A 14,900-nucleotide genomic window follows, 5' to 3' on the forward strand; every position below is an offset into this window, starting at 1 on the left:
CAGTATGTACAGTTGAAGTTGGAAGTTTACATACACCTTAGCCAAATACATTTAAACTCAGTTTTTCACAATTCCTGACATTTAATCCTAGTAAAGATTCCCTGTCTTAGGTCAGTTAGGATCACCACTTTATTTTAAGAATGTGAAACGTCAGAATAATAGTAGAGAGAATTATTTATTTCAGCTTTTATTTCTTTCATCACATTCCCAGTGGGTCAGAAGTTTACATACACTCAATTAGTACATTTACATTTACATCATTTAGCAGACGCTCTTATCCAGAGCGACATACAAATTGGTGCATTCAACTTATGATAGCAAGTGGGACAACCACTTTTTATTTTATTTTATTTTTATGGGGGGGGGGGGGGGTAGAAGGATGACTTTATACTATTCCAGGTATTCTTTAAAGAGGTAGTGTTTCAAGTATCTCCGGAAGGTGGTCAGTGACTCCGCTGTCCTGGCATCGTGGGGGAGCTTGTTCCACCATTGGGGTGCCAGAGCAGAAAATAGCTTTGACTGGGCTGAGCGGGAACTGTGCTTCTGTAGAGGTAGGGGAGCTAGCAGGCCATTTAGCAGACGCTCTTATCCAGACCGACTTACAGTTAGTGAGTGCATGCATTATTATAATAAAATAAATTCATACTGGCCCCCCGTGGGAATCGAACCCACAACCCTGGCATTGCAAACGCTATGCTCTACCAACTGAGCTACATCCCTGCCGGCCATTCCCTCCCCTATCCTGGACGACACTGGGCCAATTGTGCGCCGCCCCATGGGTCTCCCATAACATTTTTGACATGCGTTTTTCTGGATTGTTTTGTTGTTATTCTGTCTCTCACTGTTCAAATAAACCTACCATTAAAATTATAGACTGATCATTTCTTTGTCAGTGGGCAAATGTTCAAAATCAGCAGGGGATCAAATACTTTTTTCCCTCACTGTAGATACTTTTGTACCTGTTTCCTCCAGCATCTTCACAAGGTCCTTTGCTGTTGTTCTGGGATTGATTTGCACTTTCACACCAAAGTACGTTCATCTCTAGGAGACAGAATGCGTCTCTTTCCTGAGCGGTATGACGGCTGCGTGGTCCCATGGTGTTTATACTTGCATACTATTGTTTGTACAGATGAATGTGGTACCTTCAGGCGTTTGGAAATTGCTCCCAAGGATGAACCAGACTTGGCTGATTTCTTTTGATTTTCCAATGATGTCAAGCAAAGAGGCACTGAGTTTGAAGGTAGGCCTTGAAATACATCCACAGGTACACCTCCAATTGACTCAAATGATGTCAATTAGCCTATCAGAAGCTTCTAAAGCCAAGACATCATTTTCTGGAATTTTCCAAGCTGTTTAAAGACACAGTCAACTTAGTGTATGTAAACTTCTGACCCACTGGAATTGTGATATAGTTAATTATAAGTGAAATAATCTGTCTGTAAACAATTGTTGGAAAAATTACTTGTGTCATGCACAAAGTAGATGTCCTAACCGACTTGCCAAAACTATAGTTTGTTAACAAGAAATGTGTGGAGTGGTTGAAAAACGAGTTTTAATGACTCCAACCTAAGTGTATGTAAACTTCCGACTTGACATTTTTTTTTGTGATCCAATTGACATTTTAGTCATTTAGCAGACGCTCTTATCCAGAGCGACTTACAATTAGTGAGTGCATACATTTTTCATGAAGGCAAGGTAAAGTGACTAGGCATCAGGATAGATAATAATAAGAGTAAAATAAAGAACAGAGTAGCAGCAGCGTATGATGAGTGTAAAAGTGTGTTGTCGGTATGTGTGTGTGTGTGTATGTGAATCTGTTTGGGTTTTGTGTGAGTGTCAGTGTAGTGTGTGTGTGATTGTGTATACAGGGCCTTCAGAAAGTATTCACATCCCTTGACTTTTTACACATTTCGTTATGTTACAAAGTGGGATTAAAATTGATTTGTCATTTTTTGCCAACGATCCACACACAATACTCTGTAATGTCAAAGTGGAATAAAAATTATACGATTAAAATGTTTTATGAAAAATAAAACACAAATATATCTTGATTAGATAAGTGTTCAACCCCCTGAGTCAATACATGTTACAATCACCTTTGGCAATGATTACAGCTGTGAGTATTTTTGGGTAAGTCTCTAAGAGCTTTGCATACCTGGATTGTACAATATTTGCCCATTATTCTTTAAAACATTCTCCATGCTCTGTCAAGTTGGTTGTTGATTTTCAAGCCATACACGTGGTTTGTAGTTGTGAGGCCAGTTGGATGTACTGCCAAATTCTCTAAAACGATGTTGGAGGCGGCTTATGGTAGAGAAATGAACATTCAATTCTCTGGCAACAGCTCTGGTGGACATTCTTGCAGTCAGCATGCCAATTGCACACTCCCTCAAAACTTGAGACATATGTAGCATTGTGTTGTGTGACAAAACTGCATATATTAGTGGCCTTTTATTGTCCGCAGCACATGGTGCACAGTGTAATGATCATGCTGTTTAATCAGCTTCTTGATATGCCACACCTGTCAGGTGGATGGATTATCTTGGCAAAGGAGAAATGCTCACTAACAGGGATGTAAACACATTTGTGCACTTCAGAGAAATAAGCTTTTTGTGCGTATGAATAATTTCTGGGATCTTTTATTTCAGCTTATGAAACATGGGACCATCACTTTACTTTATATTTTTGTTCACTGTACATACATGGTTTATAAATGATGCCCCAGGTATTTAAACCTTCTCCCCAGGCTAGTAAAGTGGTGGTAGCTTACTACTACCTGCATTTTGGATTTTTGTGTTTTAGGGATTCATTGAAACAAGCAACATGCTGTACTATTTAGTACCAGAGTAATTTTTTATACTTTTGGTACTCTAAAATGGGGGAACTATGTACAAAAAGTGCTATAATTTCTAAACGGTTCACCCGATATGGATGAAAATACCTTCAAATTAAGGTCCACACCTCATAGTCATTGTATCATTTCAAATCGTAAGTGCTTGAGTACAGAGCCAAAACAACACAAAATGTGTCACTACCCCAATACTTTTGGAGCGCAAAACCGTACCTATGAGTAAATATAATAGCTTAGTGTATGTCAATTCAGTTTTTGTTGATCCTAGAGTGAAGTACAGGAAACAGAGATTGAGGTGAGAGATACATGGTTTTGGCATTTCTATATCCTGGATACAGCATGTTTCGTAATTGTACAACAACTAAGTCAGTCATCAGTAACCAGAAGGTTGATTATTAGCTATTCATTGTAAGATGACACACAAACAAGACAAAAAATGCACTGGGCGACACCTTGACATTCTTAATAAAACAGTAATTTATTTTTTTACTAAAAAAAACAAAGATTGCCACAACAGCACATTACAAGGGCATCGTTAAGATATTTTCTCCAAGGCTCAGTGATCATCACGTTCATACAGTACACCTGGCATGTACACGGTATCTCCTTCAAACAAAAAATAAAAACCCAGCTGCAAAGGTGAAATCTAAGTTCATCCCACTAAAGATGACTGATTGTACAATTATAGACCATTTTGGTTTGGTTCTAAGCCACAAAGTATGGTACAGGAAGCACAAAATACATGTAACGCAGACAGGACATACCATACAATAATTTACCAGATTGAAGCTGGAGTTGTGAAATGTGTACAATAGTTTCCGTTAAGTTTGTAAGTTATTATAGTCTAGCAGTTTTTTTATTGAAGTACATGTTGGTACACTACAATCAGAATCTAAACGTTTGCATTCATTAAAGGTCCAATGCAGCCATTTTTATCTCAAAATCAAATCATTTCTGGGTAACAATTCAGTACCTTACTGTGATTGTTTTAAATTAAAATGGTAAAAAATAAATAAAGAGCTACTTAGCAAAGAGCAATTTCTCAAGCAAGAAATTTGCTAGGACTGTCTGGGAGTGGTTTGAGTGGAAAACTGAAAATTAGCTGTTATTGGGAGAGAGGTTTGAAACTCTTTCTTATTGGTCTATTAACTAATTTACTGCATGTTGATGTCACCATGGAAAACCAAAGCTCCCTCCCACCAAAACAGGCTGAAATTTTAGGTGGTCTTTTCAAACAGCTCTTACACTAAAAGGGCATTATCCTTTTCACAGTATTATTCCAACCTCAGTGTGGAAATATAAAATCACGTTTTTGACTGCACTGGGCCTATAAATACGGTAACATTTGCAACTTAACAAAACTTTTTTGGTCTGCATATGAAATTCAAAACACTTTACACGAACAAAAAGATGGTTCAAACTCAAATTCTGCTAGTGTGTGCTTCTGACTCTCCCTTCCTCTTAATCCCTCGTTCTCTCTCCCTCTCATTTCCTTTCTCCTTCCGCTCTCTTTCTATCTGCCAGCTCTTTGCTGTCCTTTACCCATCATTCACAGACTAACTTTATGTTACAATAAGAGTGCTGGATAAAAAGATGAGGTAAGAAAGTGGTTTGATTATAGATCATGCAGAACATGCTAAACAGCAACAAAAAAAACAAGGAAGTAAAAGAAAAAATACATATAGAAGTGTGCATTAAGAAATACAATAATTACACAGCTCTGAGTCTTTGGTTACAAAGTAGGTTGAACAATTTCACAGCTTTCTTTACCCCCAGCCCAGAAAGTAAATATGCGCAATATAATTTTTTTAACGTTGGAGAAGTATGGCAATTGTCTTTCAATTTTGCCGACAAAGAAACTATAGCAAAGGAAATTAACAGTTTTCTTCATCAAAATAACCACAGAAGATTCATATCTCAAGAACTGGCGTTCACCTGTACAAACCCTCTATGCTTTTAATACTTTATACTCTTTACAAAATGTACATTCAACCTGGATTTAATTTCATTAAGTTAACTGCCTTTTAGTGTTAGCGGTGCAATGCCATGGGAAATTGCCTTTTTAAAGAACCTATTGCATTTACGGAACTACTTTTTGCATTAGACTACCAATTGACTGCCTGACCGATAATCTAACATACCAGAAACCAAAAGAGAAACTTGTTCTTGTAATAACATATGTATTTCTGTGACATTGTTCATTTACATTATGAAAATAGTATCCCTGAAATAAATAAATGCAAACATTAAAACTGAACTAATGAAGGTATTTTTTGATTTGTGTCAAAGTGGGGTGGCTATGGGAAAACTAGTTTTGGTCTTCTCACGGCGTGAGACACATTCCTCCTCCTATGGTGGGGTGAATCTTCTCCTCCACCTCAGTCTCTATTTTTCGTTCTCATTCCCCCAATCTTTTCCACTCGCTACCAACAACCCAGTGTGGAGGGGGGGATAGGAAAACAGTCAAGGGCCTCCCAGGATGTAGGAACCCCCCCCCCCTGTTTTTCGGACTCTTTGACCACCTCCACTACCGCCACCATGCGCCGCATTGCCTCTCTCCCCCCGTGGCCCTGCACCGCACTCCTCCCTTGGCCAGCTCCCCAGCTCCCCAACTTAACGCGGGATTCCCGGCCAAAAGAAAGCTATCACAGGATGATGATTGTCTAATACTGGGAAGGCCCGACGACAGCAGCAGCACGCACAATGAAGCATGGCTCTTCACGCGAGTCAAAGACAAGGGTGTCAAACGAAGGCTGATTTTGATAGTTTTTTGCTTCTCCAAAAAACAAATCAAATGAAGTTCTGAGCTCTTTTTTTATGTTGCAAGGCGGCGGGAGAGGCAGGGGTTGGTTGGTTGTTTGTTGGGGTCTCCTCCTCCCGTATGTCGGGGAGGTGTATTACGAGGGCAGGGGATCACACAGAGGTGACGTTGGGCTGCTGGGGCAGGCTGAGAGGCTGGGTTGCACCCTCCAGGGGGGTGTTGGTATTGGCGTTGTTGTTATTGGTGGGGTGTAGCTGCTGAGACAGCTGGGTGAGCTGGTCCATGTTGGCCAGGGACTTGAGCACAGCGTTCTCCTGCTCCAGCTGAGAGTTCCTCTCGTACAGTTCCTTGATCTGCTCCTTCAGCACCTCCACCTCCTCCCGCACTGCGTACATCAGGTGGCTCTTCACTAGGTCCTGAGGAGAGAGGTCTGCCATTAGCACAACAATTAAGGAACATAGAACACTGCACACACACTACAGAGAGGGCAAGCAAGAGAGATATACTACTATGTCATACGTTACTCACAAGCTTTACCACTCTGCCTTCAGGTCAAATCATGTACTTCAACTTTTCAATATGTTAGTAGTGCCTAGTTAGAAAGTAAAACAAAGAGATGCACTCACCATTGCTTGCTCGATCTTGTTATCGATGGCTACAACACTGGCTCCGGAAGCACTGTGGAGAAAGACGAAGAGAAAAATAATGTTAATACCGAAGGAATGAGGAAGAGGCCACCCTATTCCTTTGAAGAGAATCATCAAATCATCTATTACACATTCAAATGCATGTTTCCATTTTCAACGATGACTGTCACCAGTCAAGCCTACGCATGTCAAAAATGACATATGATTTCCCCTTTACTTTGGAGTAGAGCAGAACTGCTTTTCCAGGGGACACTACATTACCAAAATTATGTGGACCCCTGCTTGTCGAACATCTCATTCCAAAATCATGTGCATTAATATGGAGTTGGTCCCCCCTTTGCTGCTATAACAGCCTCCACTCTTCTGGGAAAACTTTCCACTAGATGTTGGAACATTGCTGCGGGGACTTTCTTCCATTCAGCCACAAGAGCATTAGTGAGGTTGGGCACTGATGTTGGGCGATTAGGCCTGGCTCACAGTCGGCGTTCCAATTCATCCCAAAGGTGTTCGATGGGGTTGAGGTCAGGGCTCTGTGCAGGCCAGTCAAGATCTTCCACACCGATCTCTACAAACCATTTCTGTATGGACCTCGCTTTGTGCACAGGGGCTTTGTCATGCTGAAACAGGAAAGGGCCTTCCCCAAACTGTTGCCACACAGTTGGAAGCACAGACTCGTCTAGAATGTCATTTTATGCTGTAGCATTAAGATTTACCTTCACTGGAACTAAGGGACCTAGCCCGAACCATGAAAAACAGCTCCAGACCATTATTCCTCCTCCACCAAACTTTACAGTTGCCACTATGCATTCGGGCAGGTGTGTTGACGTTGCTTCCAGAGGCAGTTTGGAACTCTGTAGTGAGTGTTGCAACCGAAGACAGACGTTTTTTTACATGCTACGCGCTTCAGCACTCGGCGGTCTCGTTCTGTGAGCTTGTGTGGCCAACCACTTCGCAGCTGAGCCGTTGTTGCTCCTAGACGTTTCCACTTCACAATAACACCACTTACAGTTGACCGGGGACAAACTGACTTGTTGGAAAGGTCGCTTCCTATGACAGTGCCACGTTGAAAGTCACTGAGCTCTTCAGTAAGGCCATTCTACTGCCAATCTTTGTCTAAGGAGATTGCATGGCTGTGTGCTCAATTTTACACACCGGTCAGCAACGGGTGTGGCTGAAATAGCCGAATCCACTAATTTGAAGGGGTGTCCATATTATGGCTGTGGCGGTCATGACATTTTGTCATCTGGTTATTGTCATGCAAAAGAGTGCAGGTCTCATGGTAATTGACCATTAAATAACAAACACGTTTAGCATTTCCAGGCCTCCAGCATACAAGCCGCTGATGCATGCCTTTGGAACATCTACATAAAAAAAAGTCTAATAAATCAATTTAATATACAGAATCACAAAAAAATCCATTGTTTTAGTCAGGTTTAAAGAAACATTATGATATGCCGTAGGCTGTAGGCTTGTTCATTTAGCTTACAAGATATGCTTATAAGTCCCGTGCCATTATTTTATTTTATATGATTTTATAGTAAGAAAAAAATAATTGAACTTAGCTGAATAAAATAGAAAGGATATTTTTCCCATTACGGCGCGAGTGCGCATATGAAATGGCTATGTTGAGCGTAAAAGTGATCATTTGAAACCGGTCCTATATGCTAGATTTAGAGTTATTTGGCAACTTTAGTTGTGAATGATACAAATCTTAGAATGTCTTAGAAATCAAAACATATAGTGCGACTATAGGCTATTCATGATAGCAAAATACTTCCCCAGGCTGCACACAGCTGTTTACTCATCAAGTGATCATATTATCACCCATCAGACTATTCTCAGTTTAATCTTGTCTTTACTAATCTGTAAAATTAGTTTTGATTTAGAATGACCCATTATCAAATGGGCAGGAACAGGAGCAGGGAAAAAATACGTCATCTTTATGCACTTGAATAGCGAATAGATGCAGCGCACTTTCCCGCTGGTCCGTTTTGTAGGCTACTTCGGTTTTATAGCGGAGCTGTGCTTAATATGACCAGCTGAGAAATACAGTACCAGTCAAAAGTTTGGACACACCTACTCATTCAAGGGTTTTTCTTAATGTTTTACTATTTTATACATTGGCCTCATAAGCCTATGCATATGCATAAGATCTAATATGCGTATGGGTGTTTTCAATTAATCATCATCGTGTAGCTGATGTGATTTTTTGATTTCATTTGCATTAATGTCAGAGTGGTTAGAGGGACAATAGAGCCCAGAGTACCAGGCCATTAGGACCTGATGGTAGTTAGCAAGTTGTGTACTACCAAAGCATGTCCAGAGTGCATAAAAGGAGATTACCTTGACTCAACTGTCACATGGAATTTTACTGCGGTCATAACTCACGACTGCCGGTGTGGCGGTAATATGGTTACCACCACAACAACCCTAGTCCACATACTTTTGTATATATAGTGTAGGTACAACTCATAAATTGGATGTTCATGTGTATTCAGTGTTTAAGTAGCACTTTGCTAAAGTCATCTGTTCATCCATGCAGAACGCAAGGACTTGTTATGCACAATCCTGTTCAAGACCACATTGTCAATGTCTGCTTTTCCAGCATATAAAATAATGGTGCCTCTAGTAAATAGCAGGCTATGCACATTTTGGATTTAGGCTAGTTTATGTACATGTAAAGGGGTTTTAAGCAGGCCAGATGTTTGGGGTTTAGGCTTATGGCCCGGTCCTGGCCGATATGCCGCCCTAGGTGAGACCCCAAAAAATTGCTGCCTTCCTCCTATCCCCTCAAAGTAGAATAGTAGCCGAGGCTATACAGTGTCAGCCTATGAATGCCTATCTATGTGGTTTGTAAAACAGGCTGTTGCATTGGGTTTATAGTCCTGATACCTGTCAAACACTGAAGACAAAAAATGTTGGCTATTCAACCTCTGAATATCAGCTACCATAGGCGTATGGAGGACTAAAAGTGCCACAATTAAATAAATAAATACACCATTAAATAATTACTTAAATGTGTCATTAATTAATTAAAATTAGAATTAAATACATAAATGTGTTATTAAATGTGTCATTAATTAATTCAAATACCGATTCATTTTATGTAAAATACATATATAATTATTTCACTATTTACATTTACATTTCATGGTCCTGCGTTGGAGTGCTTCCTGAATTACTTAAAACTGTCAAACTGACCCATCAAAAGTTGGTAGGCGGAACCTAACGCCTGATTGGTTACCCTCTGCATCAAGCCAAGACAAATCAATTCCGGATAATGGATTGATGCAGAGCTACTGAACACATTCCAATACACTGGGTGGCGCTATTCACCTCTACGTTGGTTTAGGGGGGGGAAGCATAAACCTAGCTAGTTCGCTAATCGGCTAAATGGTGTTAGCTGGCTTGAGCATCCCAAGATAGAAGTAGAGGCTGTTTTAGCTGACTGGTGACCATTGAGCTGTTACGTTTTTCTGTGTTGCAGCGGAGGTAGCAAGGCTCTTTGCGCCATATAACATTGGAGCCAGAAGGAATATGACGAGACGACCAGCACAAGTCCAAGTTAGCCGAAGAAGCTACACACACACACTGTCTGTTGTTTGGCTGACCACAATGCGGATAAAATTCCAAGCGTACTGTTTAAAGCTGAACTTCTTACTTCAGGACTTGGAGAGCAAAAAGTAACATTTTCAGGTCAGTGCGAAACTAGGCATTTACCAAAAGTAAAAAAAGTTTGTACTGTCTGTGGCTTGTTGAAATTATTTGCATTTCTTTTTATAGTGACTCAAACTTAATTGGTGTTCATAGTGTCAATAATAGTTATCACAGGCTTATTTGCTTAATTTAAGGTGAGGTGAGTTATGATTTTGTTTTGTTTTTTTCTCCAGGGAATGACCACGATCCCATGGTTATAACAAATAAACTGATGGAAGTGTTTCCGAAGCTCCAACAAGGGGGAGGCTTTGAATTTCTAAAACTTGTAGGATCTACTCGCAGTCGAAATCTTGCGTTGCTTCAGTGTCCCAGCACTGGATACACCCTTGCCTATCTGAAAGATCCATCGACGATGATTGGACAGGCTACAATCTACATACGTCCACTTCAACAGGATCTACCCTTAGATTGTGTACATACATTTACAGAGACTTAGTTTAATACATAATCAAAACAAAGATTACTGGTGACTTTTAATCATTAATTAAAAGCCATTTGTTGTTGTTGTTAGGAGAGCTCACGTCCTGCCTCTGGTCCAGTCATCCCCTGCATCACTTGTCAGAAGGAAGTTCCCTTTTCAGAGATGAAGCTGCACAGATTGAGCTGCAATGGGTATGTACTTCTTAAAGCAATGCAAGGGTAGCATAATTTATTTTCTTTGGGAATATGTCTCTCTTATTGTTGTGCACACAAATAAGCGAGTATGACCATCATTTCAATTGTGTTAACTTCAAGGACACCCATGCAGGAATCAGAAAGAGAACAAGAGGGAGGCCAAAGTGAAGAAAATGATAGTGAGACAGCCCTAGTCAGTGACAGTGTTCCAGTGAGGCCTGAAACATCAGCTGAGAGTGCAGTAGTACCGGCAGTGATTGTCAACGAGGAGTTGGATCGCAAAGAAACAGACAGTGGTTTGTGTCATCACAATAGTGTTGCTATAAGATTGTGTGTAACTGAAAAGTTAATAGAAAGATAACACCTGTAGGATATAATTAGATAAGATAATACAGTTACAGACAATTAATAACATGCAACTGGGTTTTTCTATTTTTCTAATATTTAGTTGTAGTTGTTTAGTAGTGCTGTTTTTATGTCAACTCAGCGTTGTGACAGGTTCTGAAGATGTTGGGTCTCACGTTTTGTCAGTGAAATGAACAGAATTTTCCTCCTGTTCTGTAGAGTGAGAGGATATCTGTATATGCAGGTAACATGCCAACTCACAATATGTCTCTCTGTAATAGATAACTTTATTGTTGTTGTTTGTTTAGAATGGAAGCTTATTAAAGAACCCACTCAAGCTGCCAAAGTTTTCAAAGAGAATCTGCTAAGGGAACATGCAACTGGGAAACCACTTAGAATGAAGATGGATGTAAGGGACTCTGAAGAGGACAGGGAACGGGAGCTTCTCTTATTCTATAAACAGCAGCAAGAATGGGCATGTCCACTTCATTGTACTCTGGTTGGTAAGTAATATAACATTTATAATATAAATACATCAGTACAGTTTATACCACTCAAGTAGCTTATATGGAATTGTTAAATGGGAGAATGGAATGCACAAAATTATATAATTGATAAAAATGTTATATGTATCTATGTGAATATTGTGCACAATATACTCTTGTTATCTGGAATAATCAATATTAAGGATGCTATTCTAGAATTACAGCCAATAGAAGTTTTTCTCCCTTTCTTGTTAAATGTTACCAAATCCAGTTACCTGTATTAGGCCGCCACTTTTTTTCCAGTGTTATTATCAGTATTTTATTTCAGGTGATGTTGCTATCGGAGAGGGAGTGATGCGGTACTTTATGACAACAATCATATCCAAACTCCAGTTTGGATTCAGTCTAGATCTTGGTAAGTATCTTACTAATTTTTTGAAGGTTAATCCATCTATAAATTGCAGAAATGTCTGTCTGTAGCGCATGTCTCTGTTAGTCCGATGGATTTCAAACTTGACAGGTGTCTTGCTCTGGTCACGAGTAAGTGCAGTGCCAAGTTTGACGACGTTTGGATAAACGCAAAAGATAGCGTTACATATATAGGTAAAAGAAGCACACATTGGCTTTTGCCGCTCTTGCTGCTTGCCATTCTCACACTGCATGCAACGCTGACTGAGCACCTGTTTGTGTCGTGACTCACTCTACACCGCCTCTCTCTATGCGCGCGCACACACACACACGCGTACACGTACGTTCTGGTGGTTGATGAACGCGGATATGTGCTGTTTAGCGGAGGGCCGGTGGGCAATGTTTTGTGTCAGGTAAGTCTGTAGTAGGGTATACAGGGGAATTGAATTTGAAGTGGTTTGGGGTCCTTCTGTAAGTCATTTTGGAGTAGGCTACAATTTGGTTTAAGTGAATTCTACAAGCAGCAATACCACAGGCCAAGTAATCGCCACTAGTATGATGTAATATATCTATCTATCTATCTATCTATCATACATTTTTATTTAATGTATTTAAGAGGTTAATTGTTGTGACTTTATTCCCTGCTCTCTTGGTACTTTACAGGAGGAATGGGCCGAACACTGCTATTTGAGGGTGAACCTGACCATCTTGTTCCAGCAGCATCAGAGGCACTTATTGAAAGCAACCTCTTCCGGGTTGCAGGAAGGATGTTGGGCCACACCTTTCTGCATGATGGTCCCCATGTCACAGGACTAAGTCCTGCTGTAATTCATGTACTGTTCAATGGGGACCCTGAAATGGCTACTGTTGTTACAGAAGACTGTCCTGATCTGCACATCAGGAGCATCATAGAACTGGTATGTAACCTAAAAGAAACTTTGCCATGTAAAAAATATTGCTTGGGCAGATATAATAACTTGTATGGTCTTAATTCTAGCTTGAACATGAAGATCTTACACCGGAACAGAAGGACACAGTTTCAGATCTTTCCATGTCTTGGGATCTTCCGGAATTGACACAAGTTCAGTGTCTTTGAAAACATTAACACACTGTGCAGTAGTTGACTTTTTTTTCTTCCATTTACTAAAATCAAACTGTTCTGCACCTTCAGTGCTAACAGTACAGCATTCATGTTAGTCATTCTGTGGACCATAATGAGACAGGAAGCTTCAAAGAAACAGCTTTTTTTCCTTTCTTTTAAAAGGAAAGTAAACTTTCAGTTTTTCCTTGCTTGTTCTAACACAACAAATAAAAACATGGGTTGGACATCAGTCTAAGATTCTTGATAACACTTCCACAGTCTCTACATATAGTCTAAGTGCATCAGTAACAGAAACTCCTGGAGCTGGCAAAATTGCAACCTCTTCATCTGAGAGCTCACGGGCCAGCTGAACCTCGGGGACTGACACAGTGCCTCGATGAAGGCAGTGAGGTCCGTTCCAATCGATCCCATATTCTTCAGGAACCTGAATGGATGACAAGCATAATCAGTCTTGTACTTAAAACTAGTTTGACATGTCCTTACACAAGATTGTTATTTTTGGTCACCAAGGCAGTGAGAAATGAAATGTTACTTATTCAGTTTTTTTAAATAATACAGCTTTGCATAGTATGCACTGTAGAAACTACAGCTCACAGGTTGATCTTTAAAAGCTCGGGAGATTTTAAAGAGACAATAATCTATAGTAAATGTTTCATTTAAAGTATCTATATACACATACATACATACATATACATACATATATACATACATACATATATTTATATATATATATATATATATATATACATACACACATATATATACACATATACATATATATACACATATACATATATATACACACATAGATAGATAGATAGATAGATAGATAGATAGATAGATAGATAGATACCACATGCTCGAACAGAGATGACCTGAGATTTTTTGCCTCCTATGATATTTTGCTTTTCTATGATTATATTATACCCTTTACAGCAGGGGCACATCCGGACAGCTGAGAATATTACTGTCAGATATTGTTCCACCTCTATTAAACAGGAGGCTAAAAATCACAGGACATGTCTATCCTGATGATACAAGTCAGCCGTCCTGAAATGTGTGTTTCTCTTCACATTTCTTCTACACATTCTACATCTCAGAGGCGATGTCTTTCCATAAGCGGGCTTCCTTCACCTTTCAAAGGGGCAGAGCTCCAAATTAAAAATACATTTAAATAATGCCCATATTATTATCTACTCACTTGGAACATGCACACCTCTTGCATTCAGGTGACCACGCATTAGCTTGTAGCCGGTGTTTGGATGACTTCTGTGAATTTCACTTACAATACGGTCTAACTCCTCATCATTCACAGCTGAATAGAGATCTGTCTTTCTGTACAAACAAGAAAAACACAACATCAAGTAATGTTACCTTAAACGTCATATTCTTTCCGAGTGTATGAGAGCAGCAATTCATAAACAGAAAACTCATGAATTTAGTGTAAATACCTTAAACTGTATTGTTGCATGCGCCTCCTGATGGTCCTCTTTGACACACCGAACATCGCTGCAATTTGAACTGCGGGAACTCCACAAAGAAGTTGATGCTCCAGAACTGCACTCGGTATGTCAAACGCCAAACGCCCCGGTCCCTGTGTGTGTTGGGCCTGAAGTGCCCTGGTACCAGAGAAGCGGTGGACAACTTCTTCTAGATTTGCAATCACTCTGTGGTCGATATCTTCGTCGGAAAGTGCGGAAATGACTCCAACAACTTCAATAAGTTCCTCTGCTTTACTAGCTACATGCTCTGGGTCAGCAGGTCCTGCTTCTACATCCTCTGCTAAGTTTAAAATGTCTCTAACCAACTCCCTGGAAAGTTCACGGAGATCCTCCATTGTCTCTATCCGGGTTGGCCTACTCTACTTCAGACCAAAGCAATGGATCAGACTAGATTCGCGTTAGCCCCGCCCACTGACTTTGATGGGTCAGTTTGACAGTTTTAAGTAATTCATGAATCACTGCAATGC

The 14,900-nt window shown here is 40.0% G+C and overlaps 1 protein-coding gene and 1 long non-coding RNA gene across 3 annotated transcripts in view; one reads left to right on the forward strand and one right to left on the reverse strand.

The window, feature by feature from the left end:
- Positions 1–5,666: 5,666 nt before the first annotated feature.
- Positions 5,667–14,900, reverse strand: part of LOC311130835 (TSC22 domain family protein 2-like) — an 88,674-nt gene continuing 79,440 nt past the window's right edge. Inside the window, exons 2-3 of the mRNA XM_084163639.1 lie at positions 6,239–6,290; positions 5,667–6,028 (exon numbers count right to left, since the gene is read on the reverse strand). Coding sequence (XP_084019765.1) covers positions 5,765–6,028; positions 6,239–6,290 — 316 coding nt within the window. The 3' untranslated portion in view covers positions 5,667–5,764. The remainder of the gene's footprint in view (positions 6,029–6,238; positions 6,291–14,900) is intronic.
- On the forward strand, positions 9,867–13,161 carry LOC311130837. 2 transcript variants are annotated; one of them, XR_014613396.1, is made up of 6 exons: positions 9,867–9,955; positions 10,150–10,588; positions 11,245–11,439; positions 11,750–11,836; positions 12,493–12,746; positions 12,827–13,161. It is a non-coding gene; the product is annotated as an uncharacterized lncRNA (long non-coding RNA). The 2 variants fall into 2 exon arrangements; XR_014613397.1 differs by lacking the exons at positions 9,867–9,955; positions 10,150–10,588 and adding an exon at positions 10,711–10,887.

Source organism: Coregonus lavaretus, assembly GCF_964263955.1.
Source record: "Coregonus lavaretus genome assembly, chromosome: 6".
In the NCBI taxonomy this organism is placed as follows: Eukaryota; Metazoa; Chordata; class Actinopteri; order Salmoniformes; family Salmonidae; genus Coregonus; species Coregonus lavaretus.